Below are 19,632 nucleotides of genomic sequence, written 5' to 3'. Positions count from 1 at the left end.
CTTTACAGCTTCATCTTTCCACCATTTGAGAACAGAATGTTAGACATCCTTAGCTGATAAGGTTTTACTTCTGATTTTAAATGGAGTGCTCCAACTCTTTCTGACAGCTTTTCCAATCTTGGATTTAGTGGTGTTGATCTGCATTCTTAACTCCTACCAAAAAAAGGAGAATTGCGCCGAAGTTCATAGCTAAATGGCACTGAAAGTATAACACCGTCTACCAATAGCAGAACATTACCGTTCTGCTTCCAAGTATTAAATGCAACCTTTTGAGGGATTCTCCAGTGGGATGTCTTAAAGCCTTCAAAAACAATCAGAGCATGATCCTAAATATCTTCCATGTCAAAAACTTCCTAAAATGTTTAAAGCTTTGTGTGTAAATTTTATTTTTTGCTTTGTATGCTGACCTTGTTTGATGTATATTAAAGCGACTTTGTATCCGGAGCATAAAAAGCCTTTTTTTTTGTTATTGTTAAGTCATTTTCAATGAGCCCAAAGTACTTGGAGCTGCTGACTTTGATCTTTTAATATACAGGACTCTCCGGTGTTGGTGCATGCACTGGTGCAGAGAATTGCGTGCAGGATCGTCTTACACAAGACATGAGTTTGTTTCCTGTAATTAAGCTCAGGCTTCTCTAAAAATCCTCTGTGTTTGCTGACCCTTTAAACGTGACGCAGCAAAAGACATCAGCCGTTAAAATACTTGTCATCCAGTAACTGGTGGGGACGACTTCCCCAATCATATTAGGAGCTTCCTTTGAAATGTTATGCAGAATGTATAATTAATTTATTGTTCTTTAGGTGCTAATATTCACATTGTGTTACAGACGACAGGAGAAAAACAACATGGCCCATTTAACGCTTACTCAGTGGCGCCTGCGTGCTGAACTTGTCCCAAATCCTGTTTGCTACACCTCCTTAACGGGACCCAGAACCAGCAGGGGTTCTCTGGAGTCTGCGTCACATTTCTCAGCGCCTTGATCCCATGCTAATTTTATGCAAAGCTTTTGCTGCAATTAAGTAAGCGGTCTCATTCAGACTCCAAGCTGTCATCTCCTTGTGGACATGCTGTCACTCTTTGCTTATTGTCCTGCCGCTCATTTAACGTTTGGGTGACACGGTTTGTTTGGATGGTTTTCATGTTTATCCCACAGTTGAGACGCAAAGCTCCTATGTAAAAATGTTTATTGAGACGTGGAATGTGCTGTTTTTTTTAAACCGGGGCATATAAACTCAATAATGGGCTTAAAGTGCCTCTGAAAGATATATTTTGCTTTATTTTCATGTGGATTTTGCTTGAAATGGAAACTAATATTCCAGCTTTTTAATATTGGTGCTGATGACCCCTTATATACATCTGCCTCCTGACCTCCAACGAAAAACTAAAACCCATTTTTACTTTCCCAAAGGAGTCCAGGCCCAATCTTTTATCTTCTTCTGTTTGCTTCCTGATGCTTCCTTCTTTGGCATCTTCAGGTCCTGTTGGATGTCCAATGGCAACTCAAAAGAGGAGTAATGTCCCTGCTGAGGGGTTGGAAGGGGACTCGAGCTAATGGATGCAGGAGTTGCACTCAATTAGCTGACCCCTAAAGTAGCTGCTGCAGTTTGGTGGTGCTATAAGTTTGGGTGAAGGGTTTTAACCAGTGATGTTATAGAAGACTTTAACACCACGGAGAACAAGTTTTGGTTCTAGTGGAAACCTTTTCATGCACACTTTATTTTGGGAAACAAAGGAACAAAAGTTCCAGTGATGTAGTTTGCACCTTTTGATGTCTACATGTCAGCCAACCATAGCTATTCACAGAAAACATACACCATACATGTCGCTGTTGGCTCATCACTATGACTGGCCAACTGTATGGTCTGCTGTGTGACAGGACCAGGATCTTTACAAGAAAGCCTGGTAGAGATTTGCATTTCCAAACCCCTTGCATTTCAGGGCACTCTGGACATTGGATAGCTAAGGGGGAGGCATTTTTTTTTTTTTTTACATCTTAGTGTCTCTTGAGCTTTACTTTGTTTCCTGTTGACTAAAGTGGGAACATCATGTAATTAAAGATTGTGCTGAAACCAGAACCTCCATGGACAAACTTGGGGTTTTCTGGCATTGAGATAAATTATAGTAGAAACATGTTTTTATAGGTAAGTCTCCTTGGGATTGTGCCATTTATGTGCAAAAAAATACAATAAAACAAAACTGCTGAAAACATGTTTTTGTGAATTCTAAAAGCCCCTTTCCTTTTTCATTCAACAGATGAACCTGCTCTTTGTTATACAGAAAAAGTAAATGCAATGAGATGTGTTTATAGTAACAATAAGGGATATTTTTTATATATAAATGATGGCCTGGTGTGCTAGGAGTTGTTTTGTCTCGGGCACTTAGGTGCTGCAAATCATCCGTATTTAATTGTGAAATATATTGCTCGGGTTCACCAATATTCTGTCAAACACATCAGGTCCTGCCGCAATCCTGACCTTTGTGCCATTTATTTCTTGCTGGAAGAAGTTTGTTTTTCCTCTCTCACCGCCCGCCTGTCATCTGTTGCACAGAGAAAGTTGAACGTCGGCTCTGGTGCGTCTCAGGCTGGAGATGGAGTCCGTCCAGTGATTTATGAGGCCGCTGCAAACATTCATCAAAAACATTGGCTTCCATTATTAAAAAGAAAGCTGCGTTCCTGCGCTCGCCTGAAAGTGGTCCAAACTTGTTTTTATAAGTCAGTGACATTATGAAATGTCATTGTTTAAAATGAGGATTTATGTGTGCATGAGGCGCTGATTCGGAATAGAAATAAAAAAGCCATTGATTTTGGGATCAATTCCCCACCGCAGTGCAGTGTTAAAGGGCATCGCTGGTCAGTAATGAAGGAGTAATTTCTATCTTGTTATACGTGTCTCCTGTTATTAATGATCAGAGGAATGTCTGTCCGCACATGTCGGCTGTAACTGCATCCCGTGGAGGCCGAACTCTGCTAAACTTTATATGTAAATTGACAAATCATTGTATTATAACGTTGGCTTGCAGATTCTCTTATGTCCGGGTATCTCAGACAGAAACAGAAGCACTGGTGTGTCGCATTCAATCTCCTCAAGGCTGCTTTTGGCTGCAAAGCTGTTAAAACCATGGAGCATAAGTAGTAAACATTGATAAAAGGGCAAATATGTCCAGCTATGGACTCCCTCATACCATATTTCCCACCCCTCATTAACAGTTTACAAATATTTAAATTAGTCTTTTTGTTTAATACGGTCTGGTTTTAGCAGTGCATTTGCTTTCATCATGTTCCACTTCTCTTGTGTGTTTTAAACTGGAAAACAGAAATCTATTTTTATTTTTTCAGTCTTTAGACATTTCCCTTTTTTTCGCCAAACTGCATCTGGGAAGGGGTAGTGTTTTCACTTTAGCACAGGACCAGCAAACACCCCCGGCTCACCTTTTCTCCATATAGTCTAATGGAGTCTGTAAGACCCAGGTAGCAATGCGCACTACAGTTTTGGCACATGAGAGACTTTCAGTGCAACTTGTCATGGACTTACTACAGAATGTTAGAAGCTCACAATGTTGAGCTTGAACAGGTATTTTTGCACATAGAAACAACCTAATATCTATTAGATACTCCAAACCCTGCCTGTCTAAGGGTACAATGCAATATTCTCTCCAACGCCTTTTAGCCGGGCACACCACCTAGCATTTTTCAGTAAACAAATTGGGTTATAATACAGTAGCCACCACCCGACAACCACTTCTTTCCGCCTTCTTAAATCAAGTTCTGGGCAGAACAATGCAATTGGTCAGGTAATCTGGAAAACATTCACAATCACAATCTCCTGTTCCTGAACCCGTCTCCTGATCCTACTGACTGTGGGTGGTTTCCTCTTAACACAACATCCGTTTGCTCTGGTGGGTTTGATGATTTTGTTCATTTTTTTTTTAAAATTTCCCATATTAAAAAATACTTAAAAAAACCTTGAGGTTTAAAAAAAAACTTGGTTAAAAATGAGCATTTTTTCTTAGCATATATGTTCTCAAATGTGTAAATAAGGTTTCTTGGGTCTAAAAAATGTAACTGAAGTGCTAATTTCACATATTGTTGATGTACATAAGATATTAAATGAGTTTTCTGATGACTTGTGTTCTCTGGATCCTATTCACTCCTCTATGTATATCTCAGTGGGTGGTAGCTCGAGGTCTCTCGAGGAATTACAATTTCAACAAGTGAGATGTCCAAGATGTGACCACGTCGTTCCTTCTTCTGGAGACGGCCATTGTTGAAAGATTCTAGCTCTGGAATGTCCGACTTCCTGTTTGTACGGGATCACCGAGGAGCTGACTATCCCCAGACCGGGGCCTTCAGAAAAGTCATGGATCCTCTCTGAGGAGAATGAGATCAACACAAAACCATCTGAGCCGCCCCGGCCTGTGAGATAATACAAGATAGAGACCAGGCCACGGCCGGATTGTTTTATTTGCTGTGGCTCCACAGGAGACCTTCAAACCTGTTTTTTATGAGATGTCTCAGTGTCAGTGTTGGATCCTCGCAGGAGCAATTTTCTGTTCCTGCCAGGTTCACATAACAAGACGGACGCACATATTACAATGGAAAATAACTTTCAGGATCTGTTTTCTCTAAAAAAAAAAAGTGTACCTGTCAGCTGTTGAAACCAGCAGCAGATGCTGTTTGTTCTCTATGGGACAATGCTGTTTTCAAACAAAGAGCTTACCCATCATAATGAGACTGATGGTGCCTGTACATCTCAGGCCTGGATGCAGAGAAAACGTTATTGACACAACAGGATTGTCATTTGTACCTACAACTTGCCGTTGCCTATGGACGTTAGAAGTCGGTCAAAGTTGCATTTGCTGGAAGATTTTGGTGCGTTTTGCTTAGCAACCAAGCATGAAACTTCTCCTTTGTGCAGGAGCTTCCTGGTACCAAGACCCGTCTGCTGCACTTTCTCTTTTTGCAGGATGGCTGGTCTTGTATCCGCCCCCTCCTGTACTTTTCCACAGACAGCCTATAGCAGGTGATGGTGTCATTACTACTTTTATAAATGGATTTTTTGAGTTTGCAAAGACGTTTGGTACAAAGCAGATTTATATCATTTTTGGCTATTGTGAATCGTTGTGACTGAGCTGTATTCCCTAGAGGAAGTGTCTGAGACATGGATCTACCTTGTTTTATAAACTATTAATGTTCTAGTTTGATGTAGGGAAATGTTGGTAATAGAATGATCAGCATATCTTTTTAGATCTCACCACATGAAACAAAAGTCTTGACGCTGTGCATAAACTCCCGTCCGCAGGAATATATAAACCTGGCTTCATGTGACCCACAAAGTGACGGCGCTTTTGGCAGCGTGGCTGTTCGTGGTCTAGCAGTTACTTTATCACAGGAGATGACTCGGCTCACCCGCAGCATCTCACTTCTTATCGCCGTGCCCCAAAGCCACCAACACATTTTCCTCCCGCTGTTTGCCATTTGAGACTGCGATCGCAGAGAGGAGATATGATTTTTTTTATTATTTAAATATCCTCGCCTTCTAATGCTTATTCAAACTTTTATCTCCGGCTTGGTATTAGGGTATCAGTGCAAAGTGCGGCCTTATCTGGGAACTAACAGCAATTTATCGACTGCTCGCTGAATAAAAGCGCAGCTCTCATTTTGTTGCTAATCTGAGTTGTTTTTTGTTGGCTGTGAAATCTGCTGATAATTTTTTGTCCTTCCTATTTGAAATCCAGCTTGGCAGCGATGGACGGATCAGACCAGTATTTGTTATCCAATCTGTGCGATTGTCTTTTTTTTTTCCCTGTAAGCAGGAAAATGATTGATGAATTACTTGCTCTGGTAAAGGGGGAGATTTAGCAAACATTAGGCCTTTTGAGCTGTTCGTTGATCCAGGAGACACAAATATTCGGAAAGGTTTTGTATTGTTTATGGCTCGGGGGCATGCAGGAATTTTTGGGGTTTGGATGTTTGCTTTCAGGTAAAGATAAGTTATGGAAATGTGGAAGCAGCCGAACTTCTTTTTTTAGGGTCCAATCACATTTCTGGAATATGTTGTTGTGTGTCGTCCTTGTCCTAAGTGTATTGTAGTCGTCCTTATGATTGGGCAGCAAAGGTCTAAAAATTTTGACATGACTCCACTTGGGCACAAATAAAATATCTAGATGTAACCTGAGAGATGGACGGATTTTCAGTCTTTGAATTTAGGGTTACTTTTTGGTGCAACTGTTATAGCAGAAAAACCCTGTTATAATCGCCTTCTTTTCTTATTGCATTCTATCTTCGACCATCTCGATTGGCAAGGTGTGCAGGAGTTCATTCATTTCCGACAAGTTAAGGGGGAGCCGATATTGCTGGGTATCCTGGCAAAGATTTTTGCCAGAAACCCAGAGCAATCAGGCAGGTAGGAGGGATTATTGCATAAAGGAAATCTCCTGTCGCTATCTGCAATAATGACCGGCCTAATCGACCATTCTAAAAGAGCATTCTACCAAGCAGATCACTGAATGCTGGAGGGTATTTAACATCACCTGCATCATGATTATTCCAGGTCAGTAGCTATTTAGGAAGTGAAGACAAAAGCTTTAGAAAAAGTCACTTGGGGAAACTTCTATTTCTCCCCTCCTTATCCTCACAGGTTCACATTATCCTCATAATTGGGGTCATCAGATTTACTTTAAACCTTCGTAATTTGGAAACAAAAAGGGCAGTGCCTTAGGTGAATGGCCCAATTGTTTACAGCATAAAATGTTCTGGAGAACTATTTAGGGGTCATTCTCTTCTCCGAGAAAGGTGAATAGTCCATTTCTGGTGCTGAAGAAAAGAAAGGTTGTCTTAAACAAGACACAAAAAAGTGTTGGTGTGGGTTTTTTTTTATGTCGCAAGGTCAGGGCAGATCACATTGCCAGGCAGAACTGATGGATTTGGGACAATCATCGTATTAATTATCTGTATTTGTTTGGATCAGGAAATGATAACTGTCTGCTGGATATCTGTATACATTGGAGGTAACATCTGATCAGATCTATGGCGAAGATTCCTTGAGTTAGGTCTGAATTTGAGGTTCCTCTATTCTTTACCAAATCAAGTTTTCATGCCAGTTTTGTGTTTGGACACGGTTTAGGTCTGTGTACGTCCTATATAACGTGAATGTTGTTCACCTGCCTTATCTGTCCTTTTGGCAGACTTCATTTCCACACTTATCACTTCGGTGGCTTCCTGTGTGTTCCCAGCTGGCCAGGTCACCTGAGGTAAAGCCGCAGCCCAACCACATAGATGAGGTGCAAAAAGCTGCTACCGCAGAACACGTGGCAACTCCGACTATCAGGAAAACAGGTTTTTCTCTCCGCCGAAGGAAAAGGTGATAATGAATCAGAAAATGCACTGTCAAAGTACCTATCGGTAAAATCACTGCACACAGCTGATGTGTTATTGACACAGAAATGTGATAGCCTTGAAGAAAAAAAAAAAAGCCGACCTAGAAGAATAAAGTGGCTTCACTTGAAAGGTGAGAGCTAGTCTATCACAAGTGAAATGATCCTGCCTTGTAATACATCATGAGATTAAAGGATTTGTACCGAGAACTTTGGTGCTGGGTTTCATCTCCACTTTTCAGCCTGATAAAATAATTAGGAAATATGTCACAGTCCTCAGCCTTGTGGAGGGATAGAAAAACTACAGGTACCTGCATAATTCGTGAATGTCTGTCCTTTAATACACATTATTGACCTCTATAATATACAGGAATGCTGTCTTATCGCACCAGGTGATTGAACTTCCAATGTCTTTGAAGTTACAGCGTGGCTGTTCCACATAACGCTGAAAAAGCTTGTTCATAGATCTTTTATTGATTCCCATGTGGGCAGTTTCTTGAAGACAACACGATTGCTGGCATGACACCACCCCATTGTGCTTGTATTTAATAGTTTTCAGGGGTTTGCTGTAACTCCAGTAGAAATAATGGATAATGCACAATTTGAAAGCTTTTACATTTCTCCATATAATGCCTTCAAGGGACGGAAATTTTTGTAACATCTAGAGAGGTGGAACTCTTAAAGATCACTGATGTAAGGTGTCAGTTTCTGTTACATTCTCTAAGGCTGATTTAGAGGGGAAAATGTCATTCTGAGTGAATCTGTGTTCACCTTTTAACCTACTGAAGTAGCTGCAGACCCTGAAAAGCTTGAAGAGGCCTTAGCACACATTTTCTGATAAAGACATTGTTTCTCTTGTCATTCAGTGTTTGTGGGAACAAAATATCCTTCCCAATCTTCAACCAAATGGAACCTGTCTTTCGATTGATACTTGGCCACCACCCCAAAAAAATATTTTGCCGTAGCCTTGAGATGATGCCACCTTCTGTTTTAGGTGTCTTTGATATCTGTTGAGGAAATTTTTGACTTTATTCTATGTTTCTTTACAGCTGCTCTTGACCTGCATTTGACCTTCAAAGCTGCTTTTGCATTCCCATTTTCTTGTATGGAAAGAAAAACAATTTTGACACAAACAAAAGCCGGTATACACAAGCCTAGGGTCAGACCCCCACACCTCACTGTAGATTATCAGGGCATCTTTTGTGGTCTTTTTTTTTTTTAATAATTTTATTGTGTATTAAATATTTACCACAGCAGAAAATTGCCTAGTACTTAAAATGGTCAGAGTCAAGTTGCTCCAAATTCAGTTTGGGGGACCATAAAGGTGGAGCTGGGAGTGGAATCTAGCCATGCATTGTGTGCAGATTTTAGACACACACATACAGTAGGCCTTTGTCCTGGTTTACCTCAGATTTTATTTCTTTTCCCTTATATGTATATTGATGTCATTTTATTATTACCCCATGTTGGAGGGCTACAATGAGACTCCGCCCTCTACAGGCTCAGCGTGGAATGTTTTCAGGGATGGAAGGTACTCTGACATACTATTCCCATAAGGGGTGTTTTTGTTGTAATTCCACATCCAATATGTTTGCAGGCTAAATCCGTACAAAGAAATGGAACCTGCCAATTCATCCGTTCATAGTTAAGCACAAGAGAGAGTAATAATTGTGAAATGCAGAGCACACGTGTGCTCTTCTGTGTATAAAAAGACTTTTGGATGCCGTCCGGGGCGCTGGGCCACATCGCAGAAATGATGTACAGGGTGATCTATAAACCAACAGGTGCCAAGTGTGTGGGCAGGCCATCCATATGGCTGCATATTATAGACGCTTAGCGAGGATATCCGATGTCGCTGGGACGGGGAGCCGCTCTGTTTCTTTATCATTAAGAAACCAATGATTGCCTATTTAAATCGCATAGCTGCAATCCCTGCGGATTAATGTCTTTTCCTTTTCTTTTACAGCTTAGCTCCAAGTCCGCGCGGTCCTCCCAAACTTTCTTCTGTCAGGCTTCTCAAATATCTCTTTTGCGGTCCAGATGTAGCAAGTTGTATATTAAAACTTCTGTAAAAATGCAGAGATCTGAAATTCATGTTACTTGAAATCCCACCGCTCTTCTATCCCTTCAGAAAAATTCCTTTTTTTTTCTTTTCTCCTCCAAGTTAAGAAAATGTTTCTTTTCCCACCGGCCTTTGCTTTTCTTCAGACTTTTTGTTGCACATACTTTGGTGTCAAACCTTCAGAGAGCTCTTAGTTGCAAGAAACGATTGATGTCAATTACCTTCTGGGCTCTTTTCATGTGGTCACCATTGTGGATTCTCAGAGAATTGGCCAATTACAGGATTAGAATGCAAAGCAACTCTTGGCGCAGTCACAATAGTGGCCATTTTGTTTTTCTTAATTCCCCCGAAAAAGATCGTTTTACACGTTGAGCTTCTCTAGAACTTGAAACCTTTTTCTTTTTTTCTTTTTTTTATTAAAGAAGAATGAAGAAAATGTCATGACATGTAAAGTATTATTTTATTTAGACTTTTGTTTGATGTGTGTTTTCTGGTAATATTGTTGCTGTATCTAATTTAATTCCATTATATTTCCTGGTTAGTTTTTGTTTGTTTTAATTCTTTTTTTTTTCTGGGTTACTATATTGTGGAAAAAAATGCTGATAACATCGTGCTTATGCTTAACATTATTAGTGAATGAGGTTCTTTTTTGGTTGGTTTAAATTTTTTTGTTTGTTGTGTAGGAGAATAATTTTAATAATAAAGAATTTTTGTTTTATTTCTTTGTTTTGTATTTTTTTGTTTTCTTTTTTTTTGTAGTTTTAGACTTACATTTTCTTTTCTTCTTGATTTTGGACACCTTAAGATCTCTAGTCTTTGAAACGTTAACATTGTTTTTCATTTGTGTATTTTATATTTATTATACTTCCAGGTCTAATTTTATAAATTATTTCACTTTCGAGTCCTCAGCATGTTAGAACAATATTTCTCCTATTTTATAATATATTCCTCTTTCAGGTCTCATTTATTTTGGAAAAAAATATTCTTCCAGGTCATTCTTTAAAAGTCTCAGGCATTTTATGAAATATTTTTTTTCCTGGTCATAGACTTTTGTGCACATTTGTGAGTTTTATTTGTCAGCAGTGAAAAGCACGAGGGAAGTGTCGCTGAGTCCTGCTTTGTTTCTGTTCTGTATATTTATGTTCAATCACGTCCTTATTAAATGCGGTGCAGATGTATGGAATGGAGCAATTCAGGAAAATATAAAGAAATATAAATAACATTAAACATGGAAAAAGACAAAATGGCTTCTGAGGAATAATAAAAACACTTATGACCAAAGGATCATTTTTTTTTTTCATGGAAAATGTTTTTGAAGATGTTAGTGGTAATTTATTATTGATAAAGTTTCTTTTTTATGCTTGTCATGATCTGTACCTTCATTTTAACATTCTTTAATTCAGATTTGTGAGATAACTTATTTTTTCCTCTTTTAAATTCCTCCAATTTTGGTACCAATACTGCATCTGCATTCTAAACATGCATTTATACATTGCTTTGCATCATTGTTAAGCTAAAATCTACCCAAAGCTATTTTTGTTATTCAGATTAGACGATTCCTGTTGTGTCCCTAATGGGGAGATTCACCTTCTTTATTGGTTCTGTGTTTGGTGTCATTGAGACTGAAAGTGATTAGAAACCAAAAATCCAATGGAGGCCTCTTTTGTGAGAAGGACTGTCTAATAAATTTACCCCTCAATTTGTAGAGATCCCTCCTTACCTTCTGTTGCTTCTCTGGTACAGGAAGTGAAGAAAAATTTCCCCAATGAACAGCAAAATAAAAGACAATTTTACCTCTTTGATGCACTTCTTGATTCTCAGATTCTGCTTTTTTTCTGACAAATAATATAAGATTTCAGCAATCCCAGCAGCATTTCCAGGAGTCCCGGGTTGTAATTGGAATATGTTCAATTGTGGGTGGGAAGAAATTGTAGGTGGGTGGCAGCCCCTGTATGGTGACCTAACTTATCAGTAATCGCCCACAAACAGCCGGGTAGTTACTGGAAAGTGCTGGGTGGTGGACCCAGCTAAAAGGGGCTGGGGAGAACACTGGAGTAATTTATTAATATAGTCATTTTTTCGCATGGAACCCCACAGCTCTCTCTATTACTGTATCCTGTTACCTTATTAGTGTAACATGAGTCCCGTCCTTATTACATCTGTCATGTTTATAAACTTCTGGTTCAGAATGGACTCCAGGACTTTGTGCTTTTGTTTCCAGTGACATCCAGGGGTCGCAGGGTCACCACAAAACTACCACATACTCATTATATCACCTTACTGTTTTATTTATTTTTCTTTTAAGTGTATCTAAAGCCGGTTTTCTTTCTGTGCTATTGGGCACAAGGATAAGGGGGTGAGAACTTTGCCAGAACTTTTTTCTTTGCAGGGGGATTCACCCTCTGTATTTGTCCTGGTGAATATTGTCTATGACAGTGAATACAAAATTGAGAATTTACATTTGAAGTGGAGTAGTTTGTTGCTTATTGATGGGATTTCCATCATTTTGGAAAGATTTTCTCTCACTGTTTGTTGGCTTTTTAAGGTGATTAAAAAAAAAAAAATAACAGGACAATTGGACAAAAATGTAAAATATAATTCTTGCACGTTGGGAATTCCCAATATTTGAAAAGTTTGTTACTGGGATATCATTGTAGATGAAACAACTGGATGGAGGGAGGTGAGCGTTGTATGCAGTATATTCCCCCCAAGGTAACACAAAGCCTTATCTCCAACCACTTGAAATATAACATGAAGTGAAGCCCTCTAGCACAGGTTCTGCTTTTGAACTCTAGTTTCCCATCTTTGTCCTATCTGTGTGTTCAAAGTATTGATCGGGGCAGGTCACCGGATTGACAGCCTGCGAGGTTGAGGAGAGACACATTCCTCCCTTTGAGGGTCGTGTTTATACAGTTCATAAACAAACACTTAGAACAGGCTCCGGCCTAACCTCTCACCCCAAAACCAAACCACTTTCTGAGCCTGGCTCTGCCCTTAGGGGAAACGTTCCTGCACATTTCATACCCCTGAGAGTCTCTGGCCTGTACTAAAAAATCTATTTTAAGGCACACGCCACTATAATGTGAACATTGTGCACTAAAACTGACACGAGGACCCAATAAATGTCTTGGATTTTCATTCATCTTCCACATCTCTGCTCATTGAATTATTATAATTTTAGCAGGCACATTTTGCATGAGTGTCCTCACATCTGTGCCTGGTAAAATGCAGCAATTGTATAGGGTTGTTGCTAAATGCCTGGGATTAAAATAATAAAGGGAGGGTTTTCATTCAACACACTTGAGAATGCATGTAAATATATTAGATATTTAAAGTCCCTGATCTGTGTGAATGGCACATGAGAAGTTTGTGAATTATAATATACAGTGTGTACAGAAGGAGAGGCATCCAGGGGCAGAATGTTATAGTAATGATATAATAACCTCCCAAGAGGTAAGCCTGAATGTGATTCGGGGTAAAAAAAACCTGCTGAAAGGGGTAACCCCGAGCCACACTTGGGGTAGCTAAAAAAATTCAAAATAAAGCCTTACCTGGTCCCATCGGCGTCCTCCAGTGTGCTGATCTCCATAGTATACCATCACACACTGAATGCCATCTGCAGGCACCCTCCTCCACAGCCAGATCATCCATAAGGTAACCCAGGGCCCTGTGGTGACCCATCCTGCAACCATCATGCTCACTCTGCAATGTTTAACCCGGAAATTGTTTTAAGTTGAGCAGGCAGACCCATAGGTCGGTGGCTGCCCTTGTATTGTGACCCAACTAAAGACAGCCGGATGGTTACTGAAAAGTGCCGGGGGGTGCGCCCGGGTAAAAGGGGCTGGAGAGAACACAGGGGTACCTGTATTCAGTCCGTGATAGAACAGCAAATTTGGTGGCAACTCTGTAGTCCTTGTCTTTGTCAAATAAAGGAATTGAGTTTGGGGGGGGGGGGTTGTGGTTGAATAGGGGCAAAGCTTTGACCTTACCTAGAACCCCATTCTGCTTTATTCCATCCCTGCCCTTCTCGGCGTGTTTCTTGTACCTGAAAATGTCACTTCAGAGGCGTTATTTAGACTTGCCGCATTCTCAACAGGAAGCCTATTATAGATATCAATGAATAGTTTGATCCTCAGTCAGCCAGACAAAGCCGATATTCACTTGTTTCCAATTAACAAGATTCTATCAAAGAAGAAAAAGAATTTAGAAACTCCATTTTTATCCTATTAGTTTTCCATTGAAGAACATATAGAGGTATGGTCAGTGTATAGCACCTCTGTGAGTATCTCAAGAATGGATGGAAATGTAAGGAGAAGCTCCTGGAGTCCGGTCAGAACAGTTGATAATATTCTTTATGAAGGGTTATTAGCCGATCAATAAAATGGCCTGTCCCCTCCATCTCCTATATTCCACTCCTCTATCTGTGGTTCAGATGTTGAGGGGGAGTTGTGTGGTCGGTTCCAACATCAGGGAAGAATCTTCATCTCAAGTTTTGACTATTGATTGATTCTTACACATTTTGCTATAATGTCCATTGCTTCTGCTGTGTTACTATGTGAATATTATATGAATATTGGTGGCATATGGAGCCTTTTGGCTTTTGGAAGTGTTGCCATTAAATTGACCATTGGGAGGATAATTTGGGATAAGAAAAGACTGGGCAAATGTTCTCTCATTTGAAGAATCTTGTTCTGTATTCAAACAAATCATGAAACAAGAGGTTGCAGTTCCCTTGAGGGAATATAAAAATCATATTGAATCTGGGGGATGAATTATCATTTGGATTTTTTGAGTGATTTTTGTGTTGTACTAATGGATAACAGTTGCCGGTAATGACACGATGAGGACCCTGGTCACACGCATGCCATGCAGGTCCCCTATAAAACATCACACAGGCACCTGCAAGCATCACATACAAACCCAAAAGACGCCACGCAGCGCCATTGTGTGCCACTATCTCCAACATGAAACACTTTTAATTACAAGTCAGAAGCCTTGATGTGGTAGAAGGCACTTTTTGTGTAATTAGTGTCTTTCTGTTCCCCTCTTTCATGTCAGGTTGCTAATTCAGCAGAACGTTCTTTCATTTACTCCACTGGTAATTAGGACGAGGGCCTGGTGGACGCACGCAGGAGAGGTGCAGGAGCCATTACCATTGTGTGATGTTGTTGTGTATGGGCAGAACGCCTCTACTGCTCCTGTTTACCTTATTACTGGTTATTAGCTGTGCAAGTCACTCGTATGGGCTGTTGGATCACTTTGTTCTTTGTTGTCATAGAAGAAACACAGAAGCTTTGAACCTGGCAGGGCACTCGCTGATCCTTGTGTAAGCACACTGGGTAGTGTTTCAAGATTCCACACAAAATACATATTATTATTATTACACAGTATTTATTTGGCGCCGACATATTACACAGTGCTGTAAAAAGTCCAAAGTCATGTCACTAGCTGTCCCTCAAAGGGGCTCTCAATCTAATGCCCCTACCTCAGTCATATTTTAATTTCTTTATGTATGTTAATCTCTAACACAGTCTAAGGTCAATAAGCCTTAACTAAATGTTTTTGGAATGTGGGAGGAAATCCACAAAAACACGGGAAGAACCTGCAAACTCCATGCAGTTGGCTTCGTGGGTTCTTGCCGAGAGTCGTCCCTGGGACCTGGCACTGCAAAGGCCAGAATGCTAACCTCTGAGCCACCATGCTGCCCATACATATTATGGTTTAAATATTAAACTTTCTGAACATTTCAGCTGCACATGATACAGAAGAAGCATATTCAATAACACTTTGGGGGTCACACAGACCATTCACTTCAGCCCCTCCCCAAAAGAGCTTACAATCTAATGCCCACAGCCATGCACACAATAGGGTAGGTTACCAGCCAGAATTGTGTATTTTGTGTCCGAGAGAAAAACAGAGAACCTGGAGGAAACCCACATGGCAAGAAGACAATTGAAATACCTTTCTTATGGGGAATCATCCCCAGGACCCCAGTGCAGTCGGGCCATGGTGCTAGCTCTAAGCGTTCAGGTGAATGAAGCACACGATCGCCACTTTAGAGGCATTGGACCTGATTTATTAAAGCTCTCCAAGACTGGAGAAGATAGAATAACATGGGAGAACCTGGGTGATCCAGCAAACCTGAAATGGATCTGATTAAAGATTCTAAACATTTGTCAACAAATAGGAAATATTTTTAATACATCTATTCCAGATTTGCTGTGTCAGCCAGGTTCACCCATGATAGTCTATCTTCTCCAGTCTTGGAGAGGTTTAATAAATTAGGCCCATTACAAGCCAGATCAGCAGGGAACAAACAGGTTCCCCCTTTTATAGATACAGTGGTATAAAAGCTGCAGTCTGGTTTCTTTAGGTGGGGAACATTTTGCTATTCATAAATAGCGTCTTTAGGGCTTCCTTTGGTTCACGCTTAGAACTGATAAGAACACACAACAGGTGCACTATGTACAATATTTCTATAGAGATCTTACATACCTGACAGACATCCTTCATCCTTTTATTCACTTGGTGTAGACTTCCACATTCACCCCTTCATATGTGTATAATAAAATGGAATTTGCTGCAGCGACCAGCAACTCGTCATTCTCCTCACACCCGCCATGAAATGTCAGATAACCGGTTCTTTCTGCAAACACAAACTTCAGTGTAGAGTGCAGACATGAGAGCGGCGCGCAATTGTTTTATCGAGTTGTTGACAGATTAATGCCCATTGTCATGGAGTGAAGACAAGATGGAGAGCTCTGTCCTTCCCTGCAGTCTGCTGTGCCTGGTTTCTGGGTCTTTCAGATGCCGGCTCTGAATCAGGAAATGATATTTAAGCAGAAGACTTGGTGGTGACGGTTATCAGAGGAAAGAATGCTCACCATCATAAGAAAAGAAAATGTCAAGTACATCGCTGCAATAAGTGCAGGTTTTCCCATGTTTTCAATTCTGTTTCAGTGACTTTCCTGTAGTGAGGTGACAACTCTGTCTTTGATATATTGAACCCCCTAGCAGCGTTATCAGAGATCCATTCTTTTTGGACTTCTGAACACTTCCGTCTAAAGCTGCTGGGATAAGGAGAAACATCCACCACTCTTACTATACAGTTTAACACTGAGGCCTTTTCTGTACATTGTTTTAAAGAAACTCTTAGTATTTGAAGAATTGTATAGAACTCACTGCACGCTGCTGTGTTGCTGGTTCGGTATGATTCACAGGAGTGAATGCTCCAGCCAGTACATGGGCAGGTTACACTTTCATATAAGAGAAATATGCTGATTATTCATGGCATGTTTTGTGTTCATGCAGTATTGGTGTGGAGGTGACAGGTGCACTTTGTTGGCAGAATACGTAAGCTTGGGTTATGCTGGGTTTTGTCAGGTGTGACGTTGGTCTTTATGTTCTCGGCATACGGTGAAGCATCTCCTGTCAGCACCCTTTTCATCTAGGCTCTTGTCTCACCCCGTGTTTGTGTTGCTGTATCATTTCTTTCTTTTCATCCTTCTCCGTCTCCGTCACAGGTTCAGCTGCCTGCGGCATGTTAGGATTATGCCGCCTCATTAGGAGGCAGAGCGCCATGGTCACCGCTAAGTACAGCCATGCTGACAGCAGGCCTTCTTCTCCCTAATTTTTGTTTTCTTAGGGCTGAATGGATGAAACTTTTGCAATTTTCTGCCATTGTACTGCCATCACACCTGTGACATTTATTGTGCAAATATTTCTGCATGCATTTGGCCTACTGAACGTACAATGTCATGCCACAGGTTAAATCCTCATTGTCCAAAGGGCTTTAAAAAGCAAATAGTACATTTCAAGCAATTTAAGCCAATATTTTTGTTAAATTTGCAGCATTATTAAAGGAAGATTAGAATTAAATAAATGTAAGCAATGATAATGTTATTTCTTCTTTATTTTTGTATTGTGGCCCTGTGCTCTGCTGCTTTCTGGCTGAGCTGACAACTTTATATTTACAAGGTTTGAATTCTATTTTTATAGACAATTGTGGATTTTGTGAAATGACAGAGCAGTTTATTATTCTGCCATTTTCATACAGATTATTCTTTGGGGTAGATTGGAGGAAACCGAATAAAAGGAAAAGTCCAATTGTTCATCACTCATGGCCCTTTTTTTTTGTCCTGCAGTTTTTCGAGGTGCCGTTTGACTCCAACATGAACAGAACAAAGAGTCGTCCACTGGTACGAGGACAGATCAGGTAAGATGCGCACCTGCCCGATACCACAGTAATGTCACAATGTGCGCGACCAACCAAATGGAGATCACAGAAATGATTAGGAAACTGGAAAATATCAAAATCTGTTGTCAGATGAATGTATTACAATCCACTGACTCTATTGTATCCGCAACATTTCTTTCCATCCTTCTCAGAGAGTGAATTTCTATTGTCCCTAAAATGAACACAAAGCTGCTGTGTGGGTATGCAGAAACCTGTACACATCAGGGTCTGGTCCCAGGGCAGTGGAAATGAAAAGCCTCTGAAGTCCAAACACAAAGCTTGGAGGTCGAGCAATGTATGTACTGTACTTGTAGTGTTAGCATTAAACTCAAATGTGCAGCCAATAATGCACCAGCAAACCTGAGCGCCTCCAGCCATCTATTCAGGTGTGTAAGAATCTTTATCCCTCCATGCATCATTCCCAGGTAATTGTAAGATGACCAATTAACATACCTGTATAGCTTGTAGGACATCTAATTCCAAAACCATGGTCATTATTACAAACTGGATCCCTGTTTGCTGAAGTCTCCACTATTCTGCGAAGACAAGATTTTTGAGGAGGTCTGTGGCAATGTGTTGCTTATTTGTGAGGCCAGTAACTGATGTTGAATGGAAATACAATTTGTGTTCTAATTCACCCTTAAGATGTTCAGTAGAGTTGAGGTCAGGGCTCTGTGCGGGACACTCAAGTTCCTCCACACCAAACTGGTCTTACCATGTCTTTATGGTGCTGGCTTTGTATGCCATAGCATTAACAATTCTCCTGAATAGGAACACCTGAACTCACTCACTCTGAGCACACTCTGTGATGGTCAAACTGTAGTTAGCGATGTTCTGGTCACCTGTTTTGTATGTAGGTGGATCATCTTTCTGACCACAACTGTCTTTCTTTAATTTTCTTTTGTTTTATGCCACCTTGCTTTGCCAATTTACCATGCACATGACATTTTATTATTATGAAATGAGTCGTTCGGTACATCTCCATTAAAGCATGTTTGTCACTGTGTTCCAGTCATTAGCGCTGGGGATAATTTCTAGGAATAACACGGGTTCTGTGCTTCCCTCCGGTGTGTTTGTCATTGTTGGTTGGGCTTTCTCGCTTAGTTCCAGAAGATGAAGTGGAGGAAATGGGTAAAAATTACTGACACCCCTCCAGGCAACGTTCTGCATTATTTTCTGAAAACGCTGAATGCTCGAGCAGAGCCGCTTCTGTTTCTCCTGTTAATTACCAGGGCTCAAAACCAGGACGTTTTATTGGAAACCTCATCAGGGTACACCGTCTCTTTCTGTCACCTCGCTGTTTGTTACGTGAATTTCTTACCTTGTGAATGTTCTGTTAAGAACGTTACATTTTTGTTAGAACACATCTCTGATGTTTAGATTTCACATGTGGATGTTAACAAATGATACAGGGCTAACGTGCAAACTTATTTTTATTTTTCTGTCAGATATCAGTTGGCTTTGGAAAAAGGAAAATATTTAGATTGTTCCTTGGCATGGTCTTTTTCATATCTTAGAAGGCCAGAACCCCTTTGACCCAAATGTTGGTCTGCACCAGTCCTGGTATTTTGGGAGATTGGCAGAGATCAGCACCATTTACTCCCCCCTGCTGTAATACAGCTCTGCTCAGTGTGTATTTACACAAATTTCCTGAGCATTTTGTGTTGGGTATAACTGAGTTTCTGTATTTCCCAATAAAGCTCCTCATTCTTGTAGCAGTTTTGATGAGAAATGTTTATGAGTGACAGAGCCAGGATTATATGTGAAAGATTTCAATTACCCTTCCCTCAGGGACACCTCTCCTGTGCCATTCCCCATTATATCCCAAATCTATATAATGGTTTATTTTGTTTAATTATGAAATAATACAACAGAGCATTGTGCTGCTCACTGTTTTGTTCCATGGTATAGAGGTGATTTAAACTCCAAATACTATTTATTAATTGATGGAATAAACAA

At 40.3% G+C, this 19,632-nt stretch overlaps 1 protein-coding gene across 1 annotated transcript in view; it reads left to right on the top strand.

Moving 5' to 3' along the window:
- Window positions 1–19,632, top strand: part of COX10 (cytochrome c oxidase assembly factor heme A:farnesyltransferase COX10) — a 60,402-nt gene that overhangs the window by 26,377 nt on the left and 14,393 nt on the right. Inside the window, exon 5 of the mRNA XM_072403584.1 lies at window positions 17,582–17,652. Within this exon, the coding sequence (XP_072259685.1) occupies window positions 17,582–17,652 (71 nt within the window). The remainder of the gene's footprint in view (window positions 1–17,581; window positions 17,653–19,632) is intronic.

The sequence above is a fragment of the Pyxicephalus adspersus genome, chromosome 3, assembly GCF_032062135.1.
Source record: "Pyxicephalus adspersus chromosome 3, UCB_Pads_2.0, whole genome shotgun sequence".
Lineage (NCBI taxonomy): Eukaryota > Metazoa > Chordata > Amphibia > Anura > Pyxicephalidae > Pyxicephalus > Pyxicephalus adspersus.
The sequence above is the reverse complement of the archived record's forward strand: the minus strand, read 5'-3'. Positions and strand labels throughout refer to the sequence as shown.